Here is a 26,204-nt window from a genome sequence, read left to right as displayed (position 1 = left end):
GGCTAGATCGTTTCAAACACGTTAAAGGTGGCAAGACCTTAAACCGTCCAGTGCTGTGACACCTCGGGACTGCTGCTGAACACCCTTGATATATATACGAATTTATAATAACATATATAAAAAACATCCTGTATGCTTTTCACCCAGAGGGAGAGTGAGAGCACCAGGTTTCAGTGAGGATGAACTGGCGAATGTGGCAGTGACCAATGAGCCGATCGTCTGCAGTATCGGTGTGGTAGCTCTCCTTCCTGCTCATCTGAACGCAGAGACACAGCTCTGCAGTCAAACGTTCATATCGTATTCTTAACACAAGCAGATGTTGAGGTTTCAGCCTGATTTCCCTGGGATCGTGTATTAAAATTCAGTAAGTGTGCTGCAAGAAAGTTAAGAAGCATGTCGGTGGTGTTCATCCTCAGTCTGGAAGGGCTACAGCACTGCGCAGTTCGGTGTTAGTCTTACGCCATCGGATTCACCCCATTAATTTAATTCTGTTGTAGTGGTATCAATTCCCTCAGCCCCTCCTCCTGAAGAATGCTGTTAGCTGCAGTGAAGGCTGATCGCACCGTGTTTGTGTGGTTTTGTATGAACTGCCTGTCTCCTGTTCCCTTCTACTCTCCCAGCTGGAAACGAGGAAGAGGAAGGCCTTGCTGCGGTGAGGAAGATTCAACAGGAGGCCACAGAAGGGAAAGGTACAGTGGCGTGGGCCGGCCCGAACGGCACAATGCTCCAATCCTGATGCAACCCCGCGGGTGTTTTTTATGGCCTCTGAGAACCGGACGGTCCAGCGAATCCAAGGAAAGCCGTGTCTGACCTCCCTTCATGCTTACCCTTCCCTATCCCCAGTCTGGCGCTTGCGTCAGCGAGGGCACTCGATTGGCGCTCTTTGTGAATTTTGACATTCATTTGCCTCCAGACAAGCTCCCTGTCTGAGGCCTAGGGCAGAGGTGGCTCGCCGCTCGTCCTCTATTACGCGTCCTTTTTGTGCCTTCAGCTAATTGGCTGGCCGACTGCACCGCTCGTGCTTCTGAGGCGGCTTAAGCGGGGATGCTCCGCCTTGCCAGCCCTCTCTGCCCAAAGTTGTTTGTAGTTTTCTCCCCTCCTTGTCTGTCACTTATAGGGGAGCGCTGAATGAATTACTGTCATATGTACAAGAGAAAAGAGTAAGAAGATTAAAGAGGAGGAGGACAGACGAGAGGGAATATGAGTAGATGAGAAGCGCAGGAGTGTGTGTGTGTGCATCTGTGTGTGTGTGCGTGAGCGTGTGCGCCAGTGTGAATGCTTGTGTTCATATGTGTATTCATGTGTGTATTTACCTTATTGTGGATTAGTTTTTATGTTTGCTGGGTCCCTATGGGGGAAAGGATTTTTTTTCTGTTCAAAAATGCTATTTTATTTGAAAAATATGACAAAAACTTTAAGACAAAAATATTTTTTTCCTGTATTCATGGCTAGAGTTAAGATTAGGCAAATTTAGCATTATTTTAGAATAAATCAGCATTATTTTAGAATAAATTAGCATTATTTAGATGCAGCACTACAAAAATGAAATACCCACAAAGATAGTATTACAAGACTTTCTGTGTGTGTGTGTGTGTGTGTGTGTGTGTGTGTGTGTGTGTGTGTGTGTGTGTGTGTGTGTGTGTGTAATAGAAACTGAGTGCAAGATGTTTGATGAATGTGCCGGGTGTGGATAATGTCCCTCTGCCCGTGTTATTGTGATGCAGATGTGATCAGGAGAAATGGCACATTGGCGAAGGCATCCTCTGATCCTAGCAGCTCTAAGCACTCCACCCACACAAACACACACACTCTCATTTACTGTGCCCTGCCATGAATGTTCCTGTCACAGAATCCTGTGAACTAAGGGAAGGGAGAGAGACACAGCCTTCACTGTCTTATCTCTGTGCAGAAAGCCTCCGCCCTAGATGAGAAATGAATATGTTAGTGTTTGATGCAGAGTCTGAGACAGCTGCTGTCTCCTGTGTGTGTGTGTGTGTGTGTGTGTGTTAACGCGTACGTGTGGGTGCGTCTGCGCTTCCTCCTCTGTGCGCGGCACGATCCATCACACTGCCACTCGGCGACGGGCTAATGATGTCACTCAGTCAGGCGAGACCACCTGTGGCGAGGAGCGGCGTTTAAACCGCCAGCGCGGCCGCTCGTCACCTGCGCCGCGGGGGCTCGAATGATCCACGACCAGAGAGCGACGGAGACGCACCACCCACGCGCCCCGCCTGCGGCATCCGTGGTCTTTCACGGCCGGCGTCCTTGTGAACTCCCCACGCTGCTTTTCAGCCTCCCGTGAACGAGTCTACTCTCAAAGGCTTTGATGATCAACTGACATTGCTCACAAGTGTCACGCAGTAACCTCCACACTGCTCACACGTGAGTCACACAGTAACCTCCACAATGCTCACACGTGTCACGCAGTAACCTCCACACTGTTGGGGTGAATATGCGTGTGGGTGTATGTGTGTGGGGTCTGCGTGTGAGGGTGAATTTGAGTGTATGTGTATGTGTGTGGGGGTGGGTGTGTGCATGGTGGGGGTGTGTAGGGGCGAATGTGGATCTGGGTTTGGGTGTGTGGGTGAGGACAGCTGGTTCGGGGTCGGGGGCTGGTCGTGCCCGGTTCACTCCCGGATGCTCCCCTGAGATTACTGCACCACTCCAGAGGGGGGGCGCCTTGGGGTTCCGGGGTCCGGCTTGGCCCCCCGGCGTGGGGACGGTTGGCCCGCTCCCCTGGGTGGTTGTGGTTCGGGGCGGCCGGGTGCTCCTCGGCGGGAGGTGGGCCCTGCCGTGTGGTGGGTGGCTTTCCGGGCGAGTGGCGCCGTGGCTCTGCCGCTGGCCCATGACGGGGGGGCATCCTGGGGGGGGGGGGGGGGGGGCACTGTTCCCTCCGGTTCCCCTGGACCTGTGCTCCTTGACTGGTGGGGCGCTGTCCGGGGTCTCTCTCTCCCACCTGCGGGGGCGGGCATGTGAGGGTTTCTGGGAAGTGCGGCTCTGGTACTCCACCGCTCCTTGGGGGGCCGTGGGCTGGTGGGATTCCCGGGTCTTTCTCTGCTCACCTCTGGCCTCTGGGGGAATGTTGTCGCAGCTATCCACCCTTGCTGGTAAGTACATTCCATACATCTATCCTATGTTGCACTTTTAGGTTGCACATAAACACACACTCACACACACCCATACATTGCACTCATTTGTACTATATGTATTTGGTTTACTTTCTGTTCTTCTTTGCAGTGGCCATTTGAGCTGGTTGCGTGTTTTATTTTATTATTATTATTATTATTTTATTTTTTATTATTATTATAAAACTTTCTTTCTTTTCCTGCCTCTTTGTCTTTTCCCTTTTTATTCTTTCTCTCCCCCTCTTTTCTTGGTCCACCTAACCCCAATAATTATCACTTTGCATATTGTTATCACTATATTATATATTGTTATCACTACACTATATATTATACAAAATTGTTATAATTGCCATTTAAATCTGTACATAAAAACAAAGTTGTCCTCCAAAGATGAGGGGGTGGAGGTGGGCCATAAAAAAAAAAAAAAAAAAAAAAACCTCCACACTGCTCACACGTGAGTCACGCAGTAACCCCCACACTGCTCAAACGTGAATCACGCAGTAACCTCCACAATGCTCACACGTGTCATGCAGTAACCTCCACACTGCTCACACGCGAGTCACGCAGTAACCTCCACACTGCTCACACGTGAGTCACGCAGTAACCTCCACAATGCTCACACGTCACGCAGTAACCTCCACACTGCTCACACGTGAGTCATGCAGTAACCTCCACACTGCTCACACGTGTCACGCAGTAAACTCCACACTGCTCACATGTGAGTCACGCAGTAACCTCCACACTGCTCACACGTGTCACGCAGTAACCTCCACACTGCTCACACGTGAGTCACGCAGTAACCCCCACACTGCTCACACGTGAGTCACGCAGTAACCTCCACACTGCTCACACGTGTCACGCAGTAACCTCCACACTGCTCACACGCGAGTCACGCAGTAACCTCCACACTGCTCACACGTGAGTCACGCAGTAACCTCCACACTGCTCACACGTGAGTCACGCAGTAACCCCCACTAGGGGTGGGAATTGTTTACTATCTCACGATTCGATTCCGATTTTGGAGGCCACAATTCAATTCAAAAATCGATTTTCGATTCAAAACAATTTTCGATTCAAAAAAACAATTTGATTTATAAAAAATGTCTGCTTCAGTCTATAACAGGGGTAATCAATTAAATCTTTCCGCGGTCCATTTTTGGCAGATAGCTCAGACCTTAGGTCCGGGTCCGCGGTGGCGAACGAAAGTTGTTGAGGGAGGGGGGGGGGGGGGGGGGGGGGGGGGTGGCGAACGAAAGTTGTTGAGGGGGGGTGGTGGGGAACGTAACAGCCGTCTGAAAATAAATTCTCCGGTTTAAAATATAGTCTCCCGTTAAAATTTTTTTGGCATTTGGGTCCGTATCCAGTTAATCAGGAATGTGATTGGGTCCGGACAGGACGGCGTTCGGGTCCGGATCCGGACCGCGGTCCGCCATTTGGTGATACCTGGTCTATAAAATCTGCATGATCTACTACAGTCTGCTTTGCAAGACAGAACGACAAATACAGAAAATTAAGTGTCTTTCACATTTAATTAACAAAAATTAAGTGCTTTGGTAAAATAAAATGGTTTTTGTTGTTACCAAAATTCTTGAGGTTCATTTTGTGAGCTGTCAGGGCTGGCTCGGATGCAGTTCCCCCAGCCGTCGCTAGGGGCACCAGAGTCAGTCCCAGACTAAACCGGCGTAACCGTACGTTCTCAGCCAGTCTCTGCGTTCTCTGTGATTGCTTATCGTTTAATGGTGTCTCGCCACCTCTCTGTTATGCTTTCTCTTTACTTATTCGAGTATCTCATGCGTCGCTTTCTGACCCATCTCAAGTTTTCCCAATCCTGTATTTCTTCCTATCCGTTTTGCCTTTATTTTTGGGAAGGGTTTTATTTTGCTGCAGCGTTTTTTGCCAGTTACTTCTGCTGGTGTCCTTGGTTTCGTTTTCGTGTTGCATTTATCCACGCTGTTTTTTAGTTAATGTTGTTGTTTTGTTTCTTCCTCCCGTCTCACTACGGTTGAGTGTTATTTTTCACGCGTTGTATTTTCCGCATTGGTTTTTTGTTTCTATTTACTCCGTGCCCTCACGGTTTTGCTTTCTATTCTCTTGCACGTTGAGTCTTCTGTGTTGTTTTGTTTGTTCGTTCTGGGTCGCTGTGCGCGTTTCCCTCTCGCTAATACATGTGACGAGTGTGAAAAGTCTTGATCTTGCGAACCAGCACTTGGATCCACCCTTCTCTATATTAACGCTCCCGTGCTCACCGGGTTACACAAGCCTTGCACACAAGCTACATTGTGTCCAGTTCGGTCTTCCCCGGCATTCGGTAAAAACCAAAATCAACCCATATTTTTGCCTTAAATGAAGACCAGACAGGTTGAATATCTCTTTCCTCCATGTGTTTTGAAACTTTTCCGCGCATGAGTGTGTCCCAGAACATGCTGCGTAAAGTCTTGCGTAATTTTGTAATTACGTAACGCGAGACTTCACCACGACTTAGAATCGATTTTGGGACATTTAAAATCGATTCTGAATCATAGTAAATGAGAATCGATTTTTGATATATGAATCGATTTTTTGGCACACCTCTAACCCCCACACTGCTCACATGTGAGTCACGCAGTAACCTCCACACTGCTCACACGTGAGTCACGCAGTAACCTCCACACTGCTCACACGTGAGTCACACAGTAACCTCCACACTGCTCACAAGTGAGTCACGCAGTAACCTCCACACTGCTCACATGTGAGTCACGCAGTAACCTCCACACTGCTCACACACGAGTCACGCAGTAACCTCCACACTGCTCACATGTGAGTCACGCAGTAACCCCCACACTGCTCACACGTTAGTCACGCAGTAACCCCCACACTGCTCACACGTGAGTCACGCAGTAACCTCCACACTGTTCACACGTGAGTCATGCAATAAACTCCACACTGCTCACACATGAGAATCATGGAGGTTGGAAGAGTTTGTGGTGATATATAGGAAGTATATAGGGAAGTGTTTTGGCCTGGTGTTCTCATTAACATCAGCTATAGTAACTCCATTGCAACTCTGATAATCTACACCCTGCAGTTGTGGTCATTGGGCTGGCTAACTAGCATTATTTTAGTGGTAGCACAAGCTATCAGGTAAATCAGTGTACATCACTGATTTTTATCATGAGTAATAAGCAAGATAACATTCAACCTGTTATTACAAAAAACTTACATACAAGCAAACGGAAAAACACTGTATGTCCTTATACTGCAGTCAAGATTTATTTAGCTAAAATTGAATTTTATTTATTTAATCTCATGCTTCTTGTCCTGCTAATTTTATTCAGTTTAGTCGTGCATGAAAGTTGATTTTGCCAATTGTGAGAGTTTGTGTGATTCGTGTGACAGATCAGTGTGCTGAGTCTTTGAAGACAGGCTGAAGGTGAAGCGTTCAGTAGAGTTCAGTAGTGTTGGTTAGCATACGCTTTCTGTTCTCGGCTCTTAGCAGGTCACACGTGATCAAGGCAGATCCGCAAGATGTCACGCTGATACCAACTGCCGCTTTACTGTAATGATTTAACAGATGGTGTAAGTTTAGTGTTTTGTGCTTTTGACGTCATTTCTGGCATAATGGTGGGATCTAGACTAGCAGTCCAAGATTGCTGGTACCATTGCCTTTAACATGAATTGCTGATACTGAATTAAATGTAACTTCTTTAGCTCATCACCACTCAGGTACTGAAGTGAAATAAACTAACAAACTAGGCTCTGCTTTCATGGCAGCAGTACAGCTTGAGGCTGACTGCACGCTGCCAAGCTACAATAACTCTCTTGCCTGGACAAGCCTGCCTCGATATTCAATTGTATCGAGTATCGCGATATTTAATTCAAGCTTCAATATTATCGGCGTCATTACGATATGCAAATGAGCATCCAGATGGCCGTGGTCTAGCCCGAGACTTGCAGTGGACGTAAACGCCGTCGGTATTGTCCTTACAAAGCCGAGAGGCGAGAGTGCAATGGACACAACAGGCCCGAGTCCTGGCTGACGGAGACATGTCCCTGCCCGTCTTCCGGGCTGCGACCCACGAGGACATCGCTCGCAGCCGTGTGATGGCCGTTGACAGTAATAATGCAATGTTAAAAAGCTGGTTGTCCAGCACTGCACCCCAGCTGCTACCTCAGAAGTCTGTCTTCGTTAAGCATGCGGTGACTCAGTGGGCGAGGGTGTTGAGTGACTGAACCAGGACAGCCTGCTGGAAGCTCACACACACACTTATATACACATGCATGCGCAAATGCGCACACACACTCATACACGCTTGCATGCGCAAGCACACACACACACACGTTCGTACTGTCCTGACATGGGGGTGCAGGAGGTATCGGTGTGTTGTGGCGTTTGGTCCACTCCGGAAGGGGAGGAGATTATTAACCCGGGGCGAATTATTGCATCTTTTGCTGCCTGTCCTGAGGTCAGGGGGACTCTGTCGTCACAGAATCAGTTGTAAGATGTGGTTAGTTTTGTGCAACAGAGAGAAATAGTGGTAAAGAGAGTGTGCTAAGGTGGTGTAGGTCATGGTCTATTGACTGTAAATTGTGCAGTACGCCCCAGGGAATGACATGAACACAGTGTTGACTAATGGGGCTTATTTTCCTTTTTTAAGAACATTTTTTCTTTAAGTACCTATCAAAAACAAATCTGAGACTCCATTGTTTAGTTGGTGTGTGCGTGTGTGTGTGTGTGTGTGTGTGTGTGTGTGTGTGTGTGTGTGTGTGTGTGTGTGTGTGTGTGTGTGTTTTCACATGCAGCTGTCTCAGTCTTTTTAACACATTTGTAGCTTTTCTAAACAAAGCTACAGCTGGAGCCTGGTGTATGTGGTCAGAGTGTGTGTTGTGTGCATTATGTGTATTTTGTGCTAATGGTTAGAGTGTGTGGAATGTGTATGTGTGTGTGTGTGTGTGTGTGTGTGTGTGTGTTGCAAACTGACTGCGGCCACGAACAGACCTCAGCACGGTCGGCACCTTTCCAGAACCTTCTGCCTCCATGCTGGTGGAGCTGGTGTTTTGGAAAATGGCCGTCAAGGGCTTTCAGCGAGGAGGCTGGACCCCCTGGGTGCAATGCAATTACTTCAACGACTCAACATGTATAGAACACAAACCCTGTGTCAAAGAGACAACCCCCACCAACACATTCACACACCTCCCGGTTTGGGCTATAAAGTGCACACTGGGATGGTCTGTGTCCCCCGGCAGGTGGTTATGTAGCAGTTGTCCAAACGTACGTCCCAAGCTGACAAAAACTCGCACTGTGGTGTGGCAGAGGCGAATATGACATGCTACATTAAACCGGGCGCGCACGTGTGTGTGTGTGTGTGTGTGTGTGTGTGTGTGTGTGTTCCCGTATGACCTTGACTATCAGCTCCTGTTCTATAATGAGATAACAACTGTGACTCTGCAGTCGCGCCATAGGCTGGGGGAAGTGTTCCTGTATTTTATGCTTCTCATTGATTTCAAGAGACAGGGAGAGAGAGAGAGAGAGAGAGAGAGAGAATCTTATCACGCCCGTCCCTGCTCTGATTTACCGTGTGGCCTCCCTCCCCTCCTCCTCCTCCTCCTCAGAGGACATCTTTCCTTCTCTCCTTCAAAGACAGACCTCTGTGGTTGTCCTCCACCGCCGCCTTCATCCGGAAGCCCTGTCTGAAACGGAGGGACGTGCCTGTCACTCTAAGGGTGTTTTTGTGTGTGTTTGTGTGTGTGTGTGTCGCTGGCATCCACTGAGGAAAGAAGATGTCTTTTTGGTGTCGTGTGAGGGCAGGACGCCAATCACGGCGTCCACCAGCTGGTGTGCCGGCAGCCTGTGGTCAAGCTCCTCTCCTTCCCAGCAGCCCCGGTACTTCAGAGCTGGCTGATGAGACAAAGACAGAGACATACCAATCGACGAAGACACAGAGAGAAAGACAAAGCGGAGGCGGAATAGTTTTTACGTCCGCTTGGCTTTGACCGTAGGCTGGGCGTCGTATAGACTTCCTAACGAGGCAGCTCGTCAGTCCTTAATCGGAGGTCAACGCAGTGTCTCCCGCTCCGTAACGGGTCTGGGGATCCTGTCTCACGGGGAACGTCGGCAGGCTTTTCTCCTCCACTCAAAAAACACCTCCACCTCCTGAACGCAGTGGGTGTGGGTGCCGCTACGCACTCCAGTGTTAGAACACCGCGCGACACAGACCGATGTGCTGTGCGGCTCCGCTAGTGTGCCCAGCGCCCCACGCCACCAGGGCCCCACACCACCAGAGCCCCACACCACCAACGCCCCACACAACCAGGGCCCCACACCACCAACGCCCCACGCCACCAGGGCCCCACACCACCAACGCCCCACGCCACCAGGGCCCCACACCACCAACGCCCCACGCCACCAGGGCCCCACACCACCAACGCCCCACGCCACCAACGCCCCACACCACCAGGGCCCCACACCACCAACGCCCCACGCCACCAGGGCCCCACACCACCAACGCCCCACGCCACCAACGCCCCACGCCACCAACGCCCCACACCACCAACGCCCCACGCCACCAGGGCCCCACGCCACCAACGCCCCACGCCACCAACGCCCCACGCCACCAGGGCCCCACGCCACCAGGGCCCCACGCCACCAAGGCCCCACACCACCAACGCCCCACGCCACCAGGGCCCCACACCACCAACGCCCCACGCCACCAGGGCCCCACACCACCAACGCCCCAAACCACCAACGCCCCACGCCACCAGGGCCCCATACCACCAACGCCCCACGCCACCAGGGCCCCACGCCACCAACGCCCCACGCCACCAGGGCCCCACGCCACCAACGCCCCACACCACCAACGCCCCACGCCACCAACGCCCCACGCCACCAGGGCCCCACGCCACCAGGGCCCCACACCACCAACGCCCCACACCACCAGGGCCCCACACCACCAGGGCTCCACACCACCAACGCCCCACGCCACCAGCACCCGAGAACTAAGGGCACAGCGATACGGGGCGGTTACGCTGGGAATCTGCTCCCGGAGCGCGTTCTGGGCCCCCAGCCCAAGTTGCGGAACTGTGAAAGATGATAAAGGGGAAGTGGGGAGATCGTGGGTGGGGGGGAGCAGGCTGCTTAGAGGAGAATACAAACACAGTTGTTCAAATCGGCTGAAAAAGGGATCCATTTAAATGGTGTGGTGGGGAGAGTGTTAGGGATTCCCTGACAAATCTTAAGAGGATTAAATGTGAAGGAGAGAGGCAGGCAAAGAAGGACATCAGATTAAGATAGATAGGTGGAGAGAGAGAGAGAGAGAGAGAGAGAGAGAGAGAGAGAGAGAGAGAGAGAGAGAGAATAGCCCTAACCCTAACCACACTGTTCTCTCTCCAAGTGTGTGAAATGAAGGTGTCACACAACGAGCTATAGGGAGGTCACACATTCCCCCTCATTACAGCATCAGCCTTATAGCAAACTCCGTTAAAGCCCCCCTCCCACACACACACACACACACACACACACACACACACACACACACACACACACACACACACACACACACACACACACACACACATACACACACACACACACACACACACACTGCTACAGGTGCCTTTCCGATTACACACATGGACATGGTACCTCTCCCCTCTGCGTCACCACAAATAATGGAAGTTCACCCGTCCTCATTGTTCTTTGTTTGGGTACCTCGGGCACCTAGTGGAGCTAAGACCTTTACTAAGTCCTTATTACTACGGCCTGGCATTCTAGTCATTTTATAAAGTGCTTATTATTATAGCCCTAGTCTCTAATAGCATTTGGAACAGTTTAAGTCCTTAGTACATTATCAGCTCTCTTTTAGTATATAGAATAGAATATGTTACCAACATGGGTGAGTATTTTGTGCTAATGGAGGGTTGCCAAACTGAAGGCAATCTCACACACGAAAAGGGCAATTAGTGTAATGGGGTTGGTAATTACAGTGATTGCGTGACTATAATTAGTTTAATTAGACGGTTGAGTAGTCAGCTCAGGAATGATTCATGCATGCCCAAAACAGGGTGCTAAGAAGCTCATATTCAGAACTGTTACGTACCGCAATTAACAGTAATAACTGTTAATAAACCCTCTGTTTATTGTTAGGATGAGACACAACAGTATCATTTTAGAATAATATGACAACTTCGTTAATAATGTTATGGGTCCGTGTGGAAAGGTTACAGATGTAAGAGAGTCACTGCGTGTCAGTCGGTAGCACCTGTGCTATTGTCGCACCAGTGGACCGAGCTTACACTCCTCCATCCACCTGTTCCCCCTCTGCTCCTTTCTGCTCCCAGTACGCTTTCGCCTCTCCTCCGCCCGTTTCCTGGTCGGTTGGCTGTAGATCGATGGCTCCGAGGTCAGAGCAGCTAAAAGGAGGGCTAGAACACGGCGCCCCCTGGTGGAGTAATGCTCCCCGACGAGCAGGCTCCCCGATGGGGCTCGCACTAGCCCGAGTGCCATCGATGGCACTCCCACCACACTACGGGTCATTAACGTGAAGTCCAAACGCTCACGGCTCAGGAAGAGCTGTCCTCCGCAGGGCTCGGCTAATCAGACAAGCGAGGCGTACACGAACTGTCATGGCAGGGTAACTTTGGACTGGTAAAAATAACACATCACCTTGAGCTGGTTTCAAACATCGAGTCAGACTCCAGGACTAGTCTGGTTTTTATTTATTTATTTAAAAAAAACAAAAACGTTAGTCACTAAATCTACCCATAAGTCACCACTTCCCCCTCACTTCCTGGATCGGGACTGAATTTGCCAGCAGCCCACCTTGGCGTCACACCATCCGCAGAGCACCGCGGCAGGTCAAGGCTAGCTGTAATCCACTTAGTGCTGAGAGAAAGGCCACCAGGCACAGTGCGCATTTTTTAATAAGCCACCGCATTTCACCTTTGTCATTATGCTGTGTGAGTGGGAGGCAAAAGATGCCAAATACCAGGATTAGCATAACATAAATACGTAGGTCGGGGGAGGCGGTTATGCGCTTACAACAGGGAAGACTGAAGGGCGGCTTTCAGGTTCTTACACGGCCAGTAGGGCGAGTGCTACCTTGTGAGCACATCAGGATACCACATCATTATAATGCCAATCGGAAGACTTTTCCCCACTGATTTACATAAAAAGGAATACATTTACATGCATAAATTACATAAAAACCTGGCTTTGACGCGGGTACTTGATGCACACAATAGCGATACAAAGTAATTCACATGAAGTAAAATATTGAGATACCTAGATAATCAAATCACAGCAGTAAGTTAATGAACAAATCTTCCCTGCTGGTTGTAAAGCACAGTATTAAATACCTCAATCCCCTCTGATTTCTCATTATTCTCTGTAGCTTTACTCTTGGCAACAGAATTACTGACAAATTCGCAGATTTCTTAGCGCCATCAACAATAAGCAACAAAAACAGTATCCCACGATGACGTTGGTGATTTGCAGCATTGAAGTTCAACCTGCTGCTGACAAAACCAAGATGAATAGACAAGAGCAATATCAGGTTTTAAGACTTTTATTATTTTTATTTAAAACACTAAGGAGTTTAAAATCTGTGGACCAGGCATCATGGCTTGGAACTCCTGACTGACAAATTCCCATGAAACTCCTTTTCAGTGTGAAAGGGATCTCCCAACTCTGAAAGAACTAGCGCTCTCTCTCATTTTGTAGCAGTTAATGTTGTCAGTCTCCTTAATCCACCTCTGTCCACCCCAGTATTTGTGTAATTACTCTCATTTTGGAGCTGTCATTAACTCAAAGGTTACTCCGGACTTTTGGAATAAATGGTCTAACTAATTACAAAGGGTTTAACTAATTAGACTTGATAGGCGTGGCATGCGGAAGAGCAGTAACGAAATCACCCACTTACCCTTCCACTGGTCTCCTTGACCAAGACATGGGCCAGTCAGCAGATCATACAAATAAGCTTTACAATTGCCTGATCTAATTCCCTGATTCCCAATTGCCTGATCAAAAGTTGCATAAATAATTTATAAATGTGAAGATATGGTTTGACAGGTCAGTAGTTAGAGGCCAATAATACAGCCATACAGCCCCGGTTCTGGACTGCTTTGCTTGGGGGGGCAGTAAAACATAATGAGGGGGCATGTTGATAGTCATGTTTATGAAGCCAGAAATATATTCAAGGCTTGATTTGTGCATGAATGATGACTATTGATACTGGCTTAAAGTGATGTATTAGGTAAAGAAATAAAAATGCACATTTTCAAACTTAAAACACAATGATTAAAAAATACATGTTGATTATGTAAATGCAGAACAAAGATTATCTAATTGTATTTCATTTCAATACTGCCATTACTAATAGAACAACTCTATTTCTTGAAAGGCTGACAAATGTACCTATACACAGACTGAGAATATTCAAACATGGAAATAGGAATGAGTGAGAATATTTATATTACTGGGAAATTAAAATATAAAGAAAACAAAAGAATACAAATTCTGTTATAAAAGGGAGTATTCGTCACATTTCTATTTTGAAAAAGAAAAAAATATGAAAGTACATAAAATAAGAAATCTATCTACTGCACTTTAATGGTAAAAAATCTGGTAAAGTATTGAAGTTTTTATTGATGTTATGAAACGTACTGGTACAATGCGGTATTTATGCACAGTATAACAATACTGGCTGTGATGGCGAGGAATCGTTTAAACCAGGGATGTCAAAGTCAAAAACACAGAGGGCCAAAAAAACAAATTTGCTACAAGCCGAGGGCCGGACTGGTTCAATGTTTATTAAAACATATTGAAATGATTGCACATAGCCTATTGAACCAAGACCTAACACAGTGTATATTATTTAATGTTTAAATGAATAAAGCACTATTTTCTTATGGATCTGTCAGTAATTTCAAGTGAAAACATTTTTCAACAGGCAAACAGATAAAAGCAAACTTCCTTCAAAGAAAAATCACATGAAGACACACAGGTTTACCTTTTACCTCCGTGAACATGTACTCTGCCTCCCACCTGGCTTGAAACTCGTTCTCAGTGTCCACCTTACGTTTAGTCATTTTTGAGAAGGGGGATAGCTGAACGTTGATGTCTGCTCTGACTGCTGATTTAGGTTTATACTTTCGCGAGTGATCATAGTGCGCGACTCCGAATTTTAATGTTGCTTTGTGTTGCAGGTTTGAAAAGTGCTGCAATTTAGGCTAAAGTACTTGAAAATGTTTTAAACTGCAACTACTTCGTTTTACAACAAATATCTGTCTGACTGAACAGTTCTCTTGTATTACGTTGTAATTCCAGGACGAAACATGAGAGAACGTGAAGACGTTAAGATTGGGGGAAAATAAACAACCATTAAATAATGTGAATAAAAAGCGAATTATTTCGAATCATTTCGAGTATATGTATAAATATTTAACATATTTAAGTTTAACGTGCTGGAAAATATTGAAATGGACCTTTAAAGTGACGTACAAGTGCTTGAATTCCACCTTATAAAGGTGTATGAACCCTGCAAACATGACATTGTTCATTGCGCTGGCGGAGCCACTGCGATTACGTCATTTTCGCCGCGCGGACCCTCGCGACGCTTCGCGCTGCAGTGACTTTGCGGGCTACCGTTGCATTGTGGGGAATGTAGTGTTTGTGCGTACAAAACACCATTGGGCGGCTGTGGCCTGCGGGCCAGTTCTAATAGTAATTCAATATCATCCAGGGGGCCATAGATAATCAATTCGCGGGTCGGATCTGGCTCGCGGGCCTTGACTTTGACATATGTGGTTTAAACCATGAGCCGCGACGGCTTGCACGGGGGAAAGAGCAGCCTCGCGCGGTGTCGTGCACCTCTCGAATTTTGTAACTTCGCGCGCGCCGCGCCTCAGCGCAATGAACAATGTCATGTTTGCCGGGTTCATACACCTATACAAGGTGGAATTAAAGCACTTGTACCTCACTTTAAAGGTCCAGTTCAATATTTCTCAGCACGTTAAACTTAATTAAGTTAAATATTTATACATATACTCAAAATAATTCGCTTTTTTAATCACACTTTCAAAACGCCCAATCTTAACGTCTTCACGTTCTCTCATGTTTCGTCCTGGAATTACAAGAGGCTCGTATTTGTTAACCTAAGACAAGAGAACTGTTCATTCAGACAGATATTTGTTGCGAAACGAAGTAGTTACAATTTCAACATTTTCAAGTACTTTAGCCTAAATTCCAGCACTTTTCAAATCTGAAAAAGCAACATTAAAATTCGTCAGGTAAATGTTCATTCCCCTGTTTTTTATTACCACATATCGTTTCAGACAACACTGCGCGGCAAGTATTTAAACGCTTCCGCCGTTCGCGCAGGTTTAGGAGAACCAAATTAGCCTAACCGCTAACGGCTAATAAAATAATTTAAGCAACACCTATGTAAGAGGTGAGTAACATTAAAGCAACGAAAAACCACAGTTAAGCAAATATTACCATGTGGAAGTCAGTTTAAACTCAGAAGAGTGTTTACCAGTATACCTGTCTTTCACTCACACTAACAGAACATATACTGCCGAACTGAACCGTTTGGGGCGGTCTGCCGATTTTTATATGACTCAAAGAGCCAATCAGGAATAAGCAAGGAAATATCTTCACGCTGTAAAGCAAAATGCATTTTTGTGATTGGTTCAGAGATAATAAAAAAAGCCGTTGCTTGCATTGTGCTTGGGGGGGCAAAGACACAATTTGGGGGGGCAATGCCCCCCTCTGCCCCCCCCTAGCGCCGGCCCTGCAGCCATATAATTTTTTTCCCTTTCTACAAGTGTACATTAGAGTGTACACTTGGACTGCAGAGTGAAGACCATTTCAAGCAGCCCGCACTGTGCTACAGAACCCTTTTTTTTTTTCAAGAATGTTAAGGTCAACAGGGATTTAAAACAAGAGCGAGGAAAGACCTCTTGAATGTTGCGATCAGCTCCAGTGGTTGTGGAGGAGCGTTGACGTGTAAACGCCGGGAGGAGGAGGCCGTTTGTCAGCACGTCCTTTGGCCTTAACGCGAGCTTTTGGCTGCACGTCATGAGCTCTTCAGCTTTATTCAAAAGCTTAATTGGATGTGCACTTTGATGTACGCACTGCCCAGAGACAGGTTATTGGTTAACGGCCCCTTTACAAACGTCAAAATCAGGCCGCTTCGCATTGCGGTGATTCAGCAGGCAGACGGGAGTTGGGAGAGAGCGGGACTGCCGGTGCTCTCCGAGCAGGAGGACGGCCTCGCGCACTATCGATCGGTGCACCCACCCCTCCGCTAGCGCACACGGCCGCACCGCGGAGTCGTGGCAATGGCAGATTGAAAAGATCTCGCAGCTGCTTCCCCTCTTAGAGGAAACGTGCGCTACCCTAATTCTAACCCACCCTTAGGTAGGCATCGTGTAAGACCAAACCCTTTTGAAAGAATTGTTAAATAAAAGCACAAAATCACAGTCATCCCAAAGGAGTCTGTTTCAGGCATGTTTTAATCTGGAGATCAGTTGTGTGTGTGTGTGTATATGTGTTTTCCAGACTTTTGTTGATTATAGTAATATGGCTGCCAAACAACAAACACTAATGGGTTAAATGGTCTAATTTGCATAATGAACATTTGCATAATTCATTATTAGAAACGTTACTGTGTTTGGCGTAATCTGTTACTCATCTTAATTGAGTCTTTTGATAGGGCGTTCATAAGAGTGAAATGCATCATGGGTTCATTCAGTGATCATGCGGTTTGCTTTTGTTTGCAGTGGAGTTCATGTATCTGGACCTGGCCTCCATGAAGTCCGTGCGGCGGTTTGTCCACAGGTTTGAGTCCAGAGGTCTGCCTTTGCACGTTCTCATCAATAACGGTACGTAGCTGTAGAAGTCAGCGAGTTATTAGCCACCAGACTCCAAGAGCCAGAACTGAGAATCACACCTTTTTGTTGAATGCTAGTCCTACTGGGAAATTAAGCCATGATACAGCTCCCAGTGGTCCATTCAACTTATGAAACCATGGTTTGGTGTTTATCTCCCGTAATGTATTTATAGTACACCATACTCTGGGTTTCCCTACAATAATATACTTGTAGTACACCATACTCTGGGTTTCCCTCTAATAATACACTTGTAGTACACCATACTTTGGGTTTCCCTCCCATAATATACTTGTAGTACACCATACTCTGGGTTTCCCTCCCATAATACACTTATAGTACACCATACTCTGGGTTTCCCTCCAATAATATACTTGTAGTACACCATACTCTGGGTTTCCCTCCCATAATATACCTGTAGTACACCATACTCTGGGTTTCCCTCCCGTAATATACCTGTAGTACACCATACTCTGGGTTTCCCTCCCATAATACACTTGTAGTACACCATACTCTGGGTTTACCTCCAATAATATACTTATAGTACACCATACTCTGGATTTCCCTCCAATAATATACTTGTAGTACACCATACTCTGGGTTTCTCTCCCATAATATACCTGTAGTACACCATACTCTGGGTTTCTCTCCCATAATACACTTGTAGTACACCATACTCTGGGTTTACCTCCAATAATATACTTGTAGTACACCATACTCTGGGTTTCCCTCCCATAATATACCTGTAGTATACCATACTCTGGGTTTCCCTCCCGTAATATACCTGTAGTACATCATACTCTGGGTTCCTGTGCTCTATTACGTTAAGATGAGCTTTGCACTATGGTGGCTCTGGAAAGTTGTTAAAATTTCTTTTATTTCAGTTTGTTTTCAGCATTTAAGCCCTTCAGAAACTCATCTGGAAACCTTCATTCAGAGGGGTTTCAGAATCTGTGCCGAATATTTTAAAATTAGCAGCAAGCGCAGCCAAGAACTTTCCTCTGGGTTCTGCAGCATAAACCTGCCACTACTGTATTTTTTTTGGAAGCATCTGATCTGTCCTCAGGCCCTTAGGGGTCGTTTGTTTTTAAATGGACGGCTCTTATTTAGCAGCCTCCCCCAGGGAGCGTCTCCAAATGACAGAAACAGTCACAGTCTGTCCTGTCTCATACAGAGAATTAATAATTCACACTACCTTCTTCTCTATCCCTGTACGTCTTTCTCTCGATGTCACTCTCTCGCTGTCATTTGTTCTCCATGGCACACGTTCCCTCCTGCTGATAACAGTTGAAGGACAAATGCATTTGTGCCACCCCATTGAGGGTCTAATGATGCAGAAAGGTCACTGCTTGACCCCCCCCCCCCCCCCCCCTCAGTGCCTCTGGAACAGTAGCACTGTGGCATTATGGGTATGTGACAAGACTTGTCAGAGGGCGTGGAAGCACTCTTGTGAATTCTGCAAGCTCATTGAGGTTGTGATTTTTTTTTCAGGTATAACAACTGCAGTGTTAGATTTGTCAATTTTTTGTATGTTTCCAATAGCACAATGTTTATTTTCTTAAGCACATCAGACAGAACACAGCTGTAATCCTGATTAGGACGTGCTCCAGAGAGCCCAGCAGTAATTCTGTTAGAGCGGGGATTACTCTTTGCATGGGAATAGACCATGTACATAGACAACAGAAAGGATTGATCTTTAGCAGCGATTCGGCACAAGTGATGTCCAAGTCACATTGCGATCCCCTCACCATCTCCATTTATCTCTGTCTTGCCATTTAAAATGGAACCTTACAAAACTGGTGCCCAAATAGCTCATGCATCAGCCTGGTATCTTTTGTCAGGGTGAACCAGACCTACAGTCATTTCTACATCTTTTCATTCAGTACATTATTTTTGAGTGGTGTCATGAATTATGCATTTTCAGAGAAAGGAGCCTGAGAAAAGGTTGTCCATTGACTTTTTTAAGTGGGAGGGGGTATTGGCCAAATCTGCTTAAACAGCAGTATTTTAACACACCAACTGCTCTGCTGGAAATGCTAAACAGGTCAGTGGCATGAGAGGGCATAGGAAACAATCCCCCAGAAACATCCACCCTCATCCCTCTTCAGACAGCGTCTTTGGTATCATTTGATTCTTTGATAAAACATTTTCAGAGCCGCTGAAACCCTTCCCTCTTTAGTCAAGTATTCAAGGGCCTCTTTTCCCACGAGGAGGCGCCCGCCTCAGAATCTCCCCCCTGCAATTTAGTCTGCATCATCACTTGAGCTCAGCGAGTGTGAGCGGCACTTTCAGCTTCCTGCACCCCTTATGACTCGCCACATGTATCCTCTAATGACGTCCTAGCCACTGAAACACGAGTGTTTTCTACCAAGCCCTTTGCCCTCGCGTACCGCCCCCCTTACCCACAATGCACCTTCACGCCGTACATCCCGTCGCCCGTGGGGGGGGGGAGTCACGAGCTGTTTTGCGCTGTCGGGCACCTCTAGCGGGCGTGATGCTGGTCCCGGAGAGGCTGACGGAGGACGGCTTTGAGCTGCACTTTGGGCTGAACTATCTGGGCCACTTCCTGCTCACCAACCTGCTGCTGGACCTGCTGAAGACCTCAGGGAGCAGCATTAGCTGCTCGCGCGTCGTCACTGTCACCTCGGCAACGCACTACGGAGGATGCCTCGACCTGAGCGACCTGCAGGGCAGGTGGGAGGGGCTTTTGTTTATTTGTTTGTTTGTTTGTTTGTTTGAGCATGCCACATGCTCACCCTTCTGCAAGGCTTATTTCCCAACCGTTGGCAAACTCAGCTGTTGGTCTTGGTCTTGAGGAGTATCTAAATATTACCACCAGGCGTGCAGGCTAAAGGATGCTAGATCACTTGGTAAACATCTCCAGTTCACATTTGGTGTAAATATCTCCAGTTCACATTTGGGACTTGGTGGCACTAGATTTTCTGTACTGTTCTGAATGTGATTAGAAGGAGTGACTATAAAAAGAGGGCTGACAAATTCAGCTGAGAAATAAAACGAATCCATTACACCTTGTGCTCTGTATTTACAGGAAGGGTTCAGCAGGTTGTCATAGTTTGGAGATCATGCTGTGTTTTTTTGCCTATTGAGAGATAATCTGCCCATTTTTTAAGCCTTACATTGGCCTAATTTACTCCCTTAGTCTCAACAGGTTGAAAAATGACTTGCCAGCTTTATTATCCATGTCAGTAAGGCAGAAAATCCGTCAGGTAAGGCTTGTAAAAGACATAGATTTACAATGGGCCGCATATAAAACCTACCCATGAAAACCAGTGACAATGTGGACGTCAGTGATGGTTATAAAGTCCCAGCCCTAAAGTTTGCCCTATAACACACACCTACACAGTCAGGACACATGCATAAACCTGCCGATGATGGCAACTTGGCACTCCGAATTATATTGCCTCTGCTTGCGTTACCCCTTTGGTGCGTATCGCCGGTGCACCTTTCCGCTCAAGGACGCGACGGCCGTAACTCGGCACGGGGTCGGGGCATTATATGTGTATTGATTGAGCGAATGCCACGTGGCCTCAGGGGAGATAGAGAGCGGCGGCTATAAGCACGGCAATAAACGCAGACAAGCACGAAAATGAGATAGGGCGAGAGGCGGCGGGGGCGTCGCGGGGCCCACAGGACGCCTCGCCGTCATGCTCCCCCTTCAGCCGTGTGGGTGGGCGGAGCGAGCTAGCACCATGGATTGTTGCTTTCGCCAAGTCCTTCGAGAGGACGGTCTTGTCATTTGCTCTTTTTTTTTTTACTTTTTCGTGGCTTATCACTGAGAAACACAAGCCACAAGCTGAAGTTCTCTATGTTGAATAAGAAGGAGGCTGGCCAACGTGAACACCTCCAAAATGTGTTTCCAAGAAGGGAAGAGTGTAGCAAAGTGAGGGACAGCTAACTATTACCTCATAATGAATTGGAATCAGACTGTCATGTCTCATGAATCTCTCTCTCTCTCTCTCTCTCTCTCTCTCTCTCGCTCCTCCTCTCTCCTCTTTTCCCTCTCCCTTTCCCTCTTCCTCCTGTCTCAGGTCATGCTACTGTCCCCACGGGGCCTACTCCCAGAGTAAGCTTGCCCTGGTGCTCTTCACCTACCACCTGCAGAGGTGTCTCCAGGCCCGAGGAGACGCAGTAACGGCCAACGCCGTGGACCCTGGCATGGTGGACACAGCCCTGTACGAGAATCTGTGCCGCCCTGCCAAGCTGGCCAAGAGACCTGTGGCCAAACTCCTCTTCAGGGTGAGCAAGGAACAGAAAGCCGGTCCCTCCTCCTCCTCAGCGTTAGGCCAGAATTCATCTTAGTTAGCCTTTCTTCATCAAGACTTCCTTTTTTGCTATATCCTTGTCTAACTAATCTAGATAACGTGCATCAATATGCAACTATAGTCTGGAAGATTCATTAACTGTGATAATTAAGGTTTAATATTTTCCTGATGGGCCAGTTGTGCATGTGTGGTGCATGTCAGACTGATCATCTTTATAGGTTTTAAAAATAACAGGTACAATTAGTAGCTAGACGCTTATTTGAGTCTGTTTATCTCTTTAATTCAGACTCTTGTTTAGGTCCTTATAACCGACTGAAGGTTGCCAGTTTCATTTGTTGTTTTTATATTCATTCCATGGTTTGGTATTTTCATTCACTACTATTATTGGGTCACAGTTGCCATTAAGTATTGCAGTGACATAACATAACATCGGTGTTTACTTATTAGAGATATAATGCAGTACGTCAACATGTCTACAGAATATCCTAATGCGAACTATGATGGTGTGTCTGGAAAGGGTGTGTTATGAGAAACCGTGTGTTTTGTTTTTCTATCTTATCAAGTGGGTTTTTTCTGTGGCTTTCAGTAGGACCAGCTGGTACCTTGGATTTCATCTTGAAATCTCATGATTCCAAGCCATGATGTATGTCGGGGAGAAGGATAATTGAATTTATCTTACCATTACCCATCAAAAAGGGGACATCTGTGCATGTCGCTGCTTGTGTTCAGTGGTAATCATAGGTGAATCATTCAACCCTCCCGATATTTTGATATTTAGGAAAAATGTCTAATGCTGTTTTCATATTGCTTGGAGAAAGTACTTAAGTAGAATTTTTCACACTGCCTCTACTGCTAGGTTCAATGAAACCTAACAATTCTATCCAGAAATAAAAGAAGCTTCCGGAATAGCCAGTAAGCCAATAAAGAAGCTTCCGGAATAGCCAATAAGCCTACGTGCTCTTCATTGTCCTTCCTCCAACAAAAGATCACACTTGTCTTTCTTGTCCAGGTTTAATTTCCGCCATATCCTCACTCTCGCCAAGACGGCCGAAGCTGATATTGATTCATTGCGATGTTCATTGCCATGGTGATTTTCCCCTTTCTTGGACTTGTGCGCCGGTGCCTGGCCAAGGCTTTGGGGCTTGATTAGACGGTAATCTGATTCTCCACACGAAACTGAAGCTCTCTGTGTTTGGACATTCAACATTATAAGTCATAGATACGATGACAGCTGAGGTGCAGTTTACTGAGCCAAGCATAGGTGGGACATGCTACTGTGTGTATATCTAGACAGGTGATTTATGTGTTGTTGACAGGTCACCCATCACTGAATTATAAAGCAGCTGATAATTGTAGAGCAAACCTGTCCAGCATGGCCGAAAACAATACAGACACATGCCTTACACCTTTTCCACATACATCTATGTGCCAGGTGCATTTAGTAAATGCATAATTACTGGTGGCAGGCTACCTGTGGGAATGATTAGACCAGGGGTCGGCAACCCAAAATGTTGAAAGAGCCATATTGGACCAAAAAAACCAAAAAACAAATATGTCTGGAGCCGCAAAAAATTAAAAGCCTATAAGCCTTATACTGAAGGCAACACATGCTGTATGTATCTATATTAGCCTACCATCAAAATGATCAAGTTAGCTACAAATACGTAATGAGCATTCATAATTAATGTTTATTCTCCCTGCAGTGTGTTCTGTAGAGAACGACGCACCACGTGACTGCTCTGTTGTAGGATGCCGCCTCAAGTTTAACTTCATTACAATATAAATTAATTATGTTTCATTGATTTGATGAAATTAAAGAAATTCAATAAATCAGGGGTGCCAACTTTCAAGATCACTTGGAGTGAGATTTGAACCTGGAGGGGGTGGCGAACGTAAATTGTTACCGGGCGGGGTGTATAATGGACACAAATTAAGTATTATATCGCGATCGATCGATATCCAGTGGTTGGCGCCAGAGCGAACTAGTAACTCATTGAATCGTAGATATGGATCAGAGGTAAATAAACTAGATTTTTTTCGGCGTGAGAAATCGGATGTGTGGCGTGTGAGCGTGTGAAGACAGTCAAATGCGTGTGTCTCACACTCAATACATGAGAGTTGGCAACCCTGATAAATACATCAGATTTTTGATGTCATTTTTATTTTTACGATTTGACAAAACAACAATATGGAACGTGCATAACATGCCCCTTATTTGGGCACTAACCAACCCGTTTAATGTGACTTCTGTTTTCGGACATCACTGGTCAGCTTCTCAACATCGGGCATGTAAGATGTAACTTTAATCTTGACGCAGGACTGCAAACTCTCATCTGTGAGGCGGGTGCGATATTTTGATTTGATGTAGTTCATGTTTGAAAATATCTGTTCGCACAGGTATGTTGATCCAAAGATGGATAATACCCCAAATGCATGTCTTCATGTTCCTATAATTGTCAGGAAGAGCATTCATGTGTCATAGACAAGTTTCTCGGGTGTTGGGAGTGTTTCAATTTCGCTCCATTTGTGACTTTAGCCAAGTTGAGCTTTCTGGCGAGTGACGTCTTCAAGCTCGCCGCCGGTGTGTTTACAACAGCCACCTGCCTCATCTCGCCCTGCTAATAGAAACGTGTGTCGCAGGCTACGACGCAAATCTTCGTTGACATAAATGTTGAAATTTAGTTTCATTTATTCTACACATTCTTACAGCATTGGAAAACGTTAGGAATGTTGGTGTCATGTTTGTCTCCTACAAAAACTATATTAAAACAAAAAATATATTTCTCTCCCCCATCTTTTTACATTTTCAAACATTTTTGAAAAAGCTCCAGGGAGCCGCTAGGGCAGCGCCAAAGAGCCGCATGCGGCTCTAGAGCCGCGGGTTGCCGACCCCTGGATTAGACAGTCACAATTCAGCCCCTTCATGTCCTCTTCAGACCACAGAACCACTGCTGCCTGGATGTTCATTGAGTGGACCACTCTCAGTACACCGCTGAGACTGACATGATCATGGTGTGGTTCAGACTGTACAAGTGTATTAGGTCCGGCAGTTTTGTTGGGGTCATATCAGTGTCACCCCCGGGTTGAGTGTGATCCATCACCCCCAAAAATATCCCACCCAAGAGTGGCCTTGAGCCTTGAAGATGACCTTAGATGAAAGGATGTCACGGTAAAACACATTGGGCGTGGCAACTGATGATCTGTGAAGTCTAGCTGTACAATTGCAGGTCTTTCTGAAAAATTTGCTGTAATTTAAAAGCCTTTGTAAACGAGGCTCAAATTGCGTATTGTGACATGTTTCCAGATATATGTGTTTTTCTGTATCTTGAGATGTAGAGGTCCTAATACACTGGATGTTTTAGGTTCAAAGTTTTGTACATGATGGACAAAGAAATAAGAGCCAGTATGAGGAAAATTCTTTATATGGACTGGAAAAAATGCTTTCAGTTTTGAAGAAGATGGTTTATTGAGACATCAGAACAATCCAACCCCACAGAGAGTCTATAAAGAGAATCTTTGAAGAGATTATATAAGTGGTGATGCTTTTAAGTTATTTTCCTAGAAACAGTATAACTTTATTTGGCTTTCTGTGAAGGGTCTAAAAACTGATGAAGGAGATTCCAGAGGCCTATATTTGACTGTCTCTCTATCTGTATACCCTGACAGCTTTTGTGACAGAGGGAGGGAGGGGGGAGAGAGAGAGAGAGAAAGAAAGAAAGAGAGAGAGAGAGAGAGAGAGAGAGAGGCTTCATTTCTCCTGTAAATTAGGTGGGTTTTTGGTTTGTTACCAGGCATTTCAAGATGTCCTCAGAGCTTAAGTCCACCCACACCTAGCAGAGCAGAAGAGAGCGTTCGCATCCTCCGTCTCCTTCTGCTTTCATTGTCTGTATCTCAGATTGAACGACCTTGCATGATACAATTAAGTAGTCAAGGGTCGTTTCCTGGATATTGTTGGTGGGGGATGCACAGTTTTGGTGGAGTGTTCGTTTTACATAGCGTGTCCCGCAGGTATGGCTGAATAAGAACAGTAGGACACGTGTTGGACAATTAGGAGTCTTTAATCTTCAAAGTGAGTGGCTGGATCAGTTTGCTTGCTCTGTGTTTGTGTAAGAAAATATTTCATTATAAAGCACATTTTAATATATAGTGCTGTATATGGCTATGCCATAAACTCTATGATACGTGAATGAACTGATGTGATTTCAAAGGATAAGCTACTCCATACCCTCGAGCTGCAAAAACTTTCTCAATTTTGCTTCAGCCAAGAACAGCTAGGAGCAGCTGATTTGAAGATCTTGGGGCTCTGGATAAACAGTTGGGCTGGAGTAATTCTGTAATGTAGGCCAGAACCACTCCATTTATGGCTTAAAAACAAATAAAAGAAGCCTACAACAGAGACCCTTATAATAGTGAGCCAATGGAGGGAAGCTAAAATTGTGGGTGTAATATCATCCTTTTTCTTGTGAGCAATCTTCCTGGTGCATTCTGTATGAGCCAAAGAGGCCTTATTGACGGCTATATAAAGGCCATTACAGTAAATAGGCGAGATGAGTGTGTACGACCTTCTCCAAATCCTCAGTGGGAGATAAAGTTGGATGCCATTTGAAAAAAGCGGAATTGTACTTACTCTACCCGTCATGTGGTTTGGTTCCGTCTCACTCCTGTCAGTCATGTCTTTGTTTTGTTTCTCCAAATTAGTTTCTGTCATTTGTAACTCCGCCCCCTCATCATTGAGTCCAGCTGTGTCTTGTTTGGTTTCTCGTTATCTCCTGTGTATTTAATCCCTGTGATTTGTTTAGGTCCTGTTTGGTTACTGCGTGTATGTAAGTCTGAGAACCCATGTGTTACTGTTGATTGCTCTGTGTGTTTGAAAATTGTGAGTTTGGTCTTTCGCTGTTCTACGTTATTCCTCTGTAATCAGTATTCCAGTTCC

At 46.2% G+C, this 26,204-nt stretch overlaps 1 protein-coding gene across 2 annotated transcripts in view; it reads left to right on the top strand.

Annotated features, from left to right (window-relative positions):
• The window catches only part of dhrsx (dehydrogenase/reductase (SDR family) X-linked), a 40,859-nt gene that overhangs the window by 6,782 nt on the left and 7,873 nt on the right, over nucleotides 1-26,204 (top strand). For both annotated transcript variants that reach the window (XM_076982536.1, XM_076982535.1), the window contains exons 3-6: nucleotides 621-689; nucleotides 16,881-16,982; nucleotides 19,475-19,682; nucleotides 21,038-21,245. In XM_076982536.1, the coding sequence (XP_076838651.1) occupies nucleotides 621-689; nucleotides 16,881-16,982; nucleotides 19,475-19,682; nucleotides 21,038-21,245 (587 nt within the window). The remainder of the gene's footprint in view (nucleotides 1-620; nucleotides 690-16,880; nucleotides 16,983-19,474; nucleotides 19,683-21,037; nucleotides 21,246-26,204) is intronic.

The sequence above is a fragment of the Brachyhypopomus gauderio genome, chromosome 20, assembly GCF_052324685.1.
Source record: "Brachyhypopomus gauderio isolate BG-103 chromosome 20, BGAUD_0.2, whole genome shotgun sequence".
In the NCBI taxonomy this organism is placed as follows: domain Eukaryota; kingdom Metazoa; phylum Chordata; class Actinopteri; order Gymnotiformes; family Hypopomidae; genus Brachyhypopomus; species Brachyhypopomus gauderio.
This window is presented reverse-complemented; position numbering and strand designations above follow the sequence as displayed.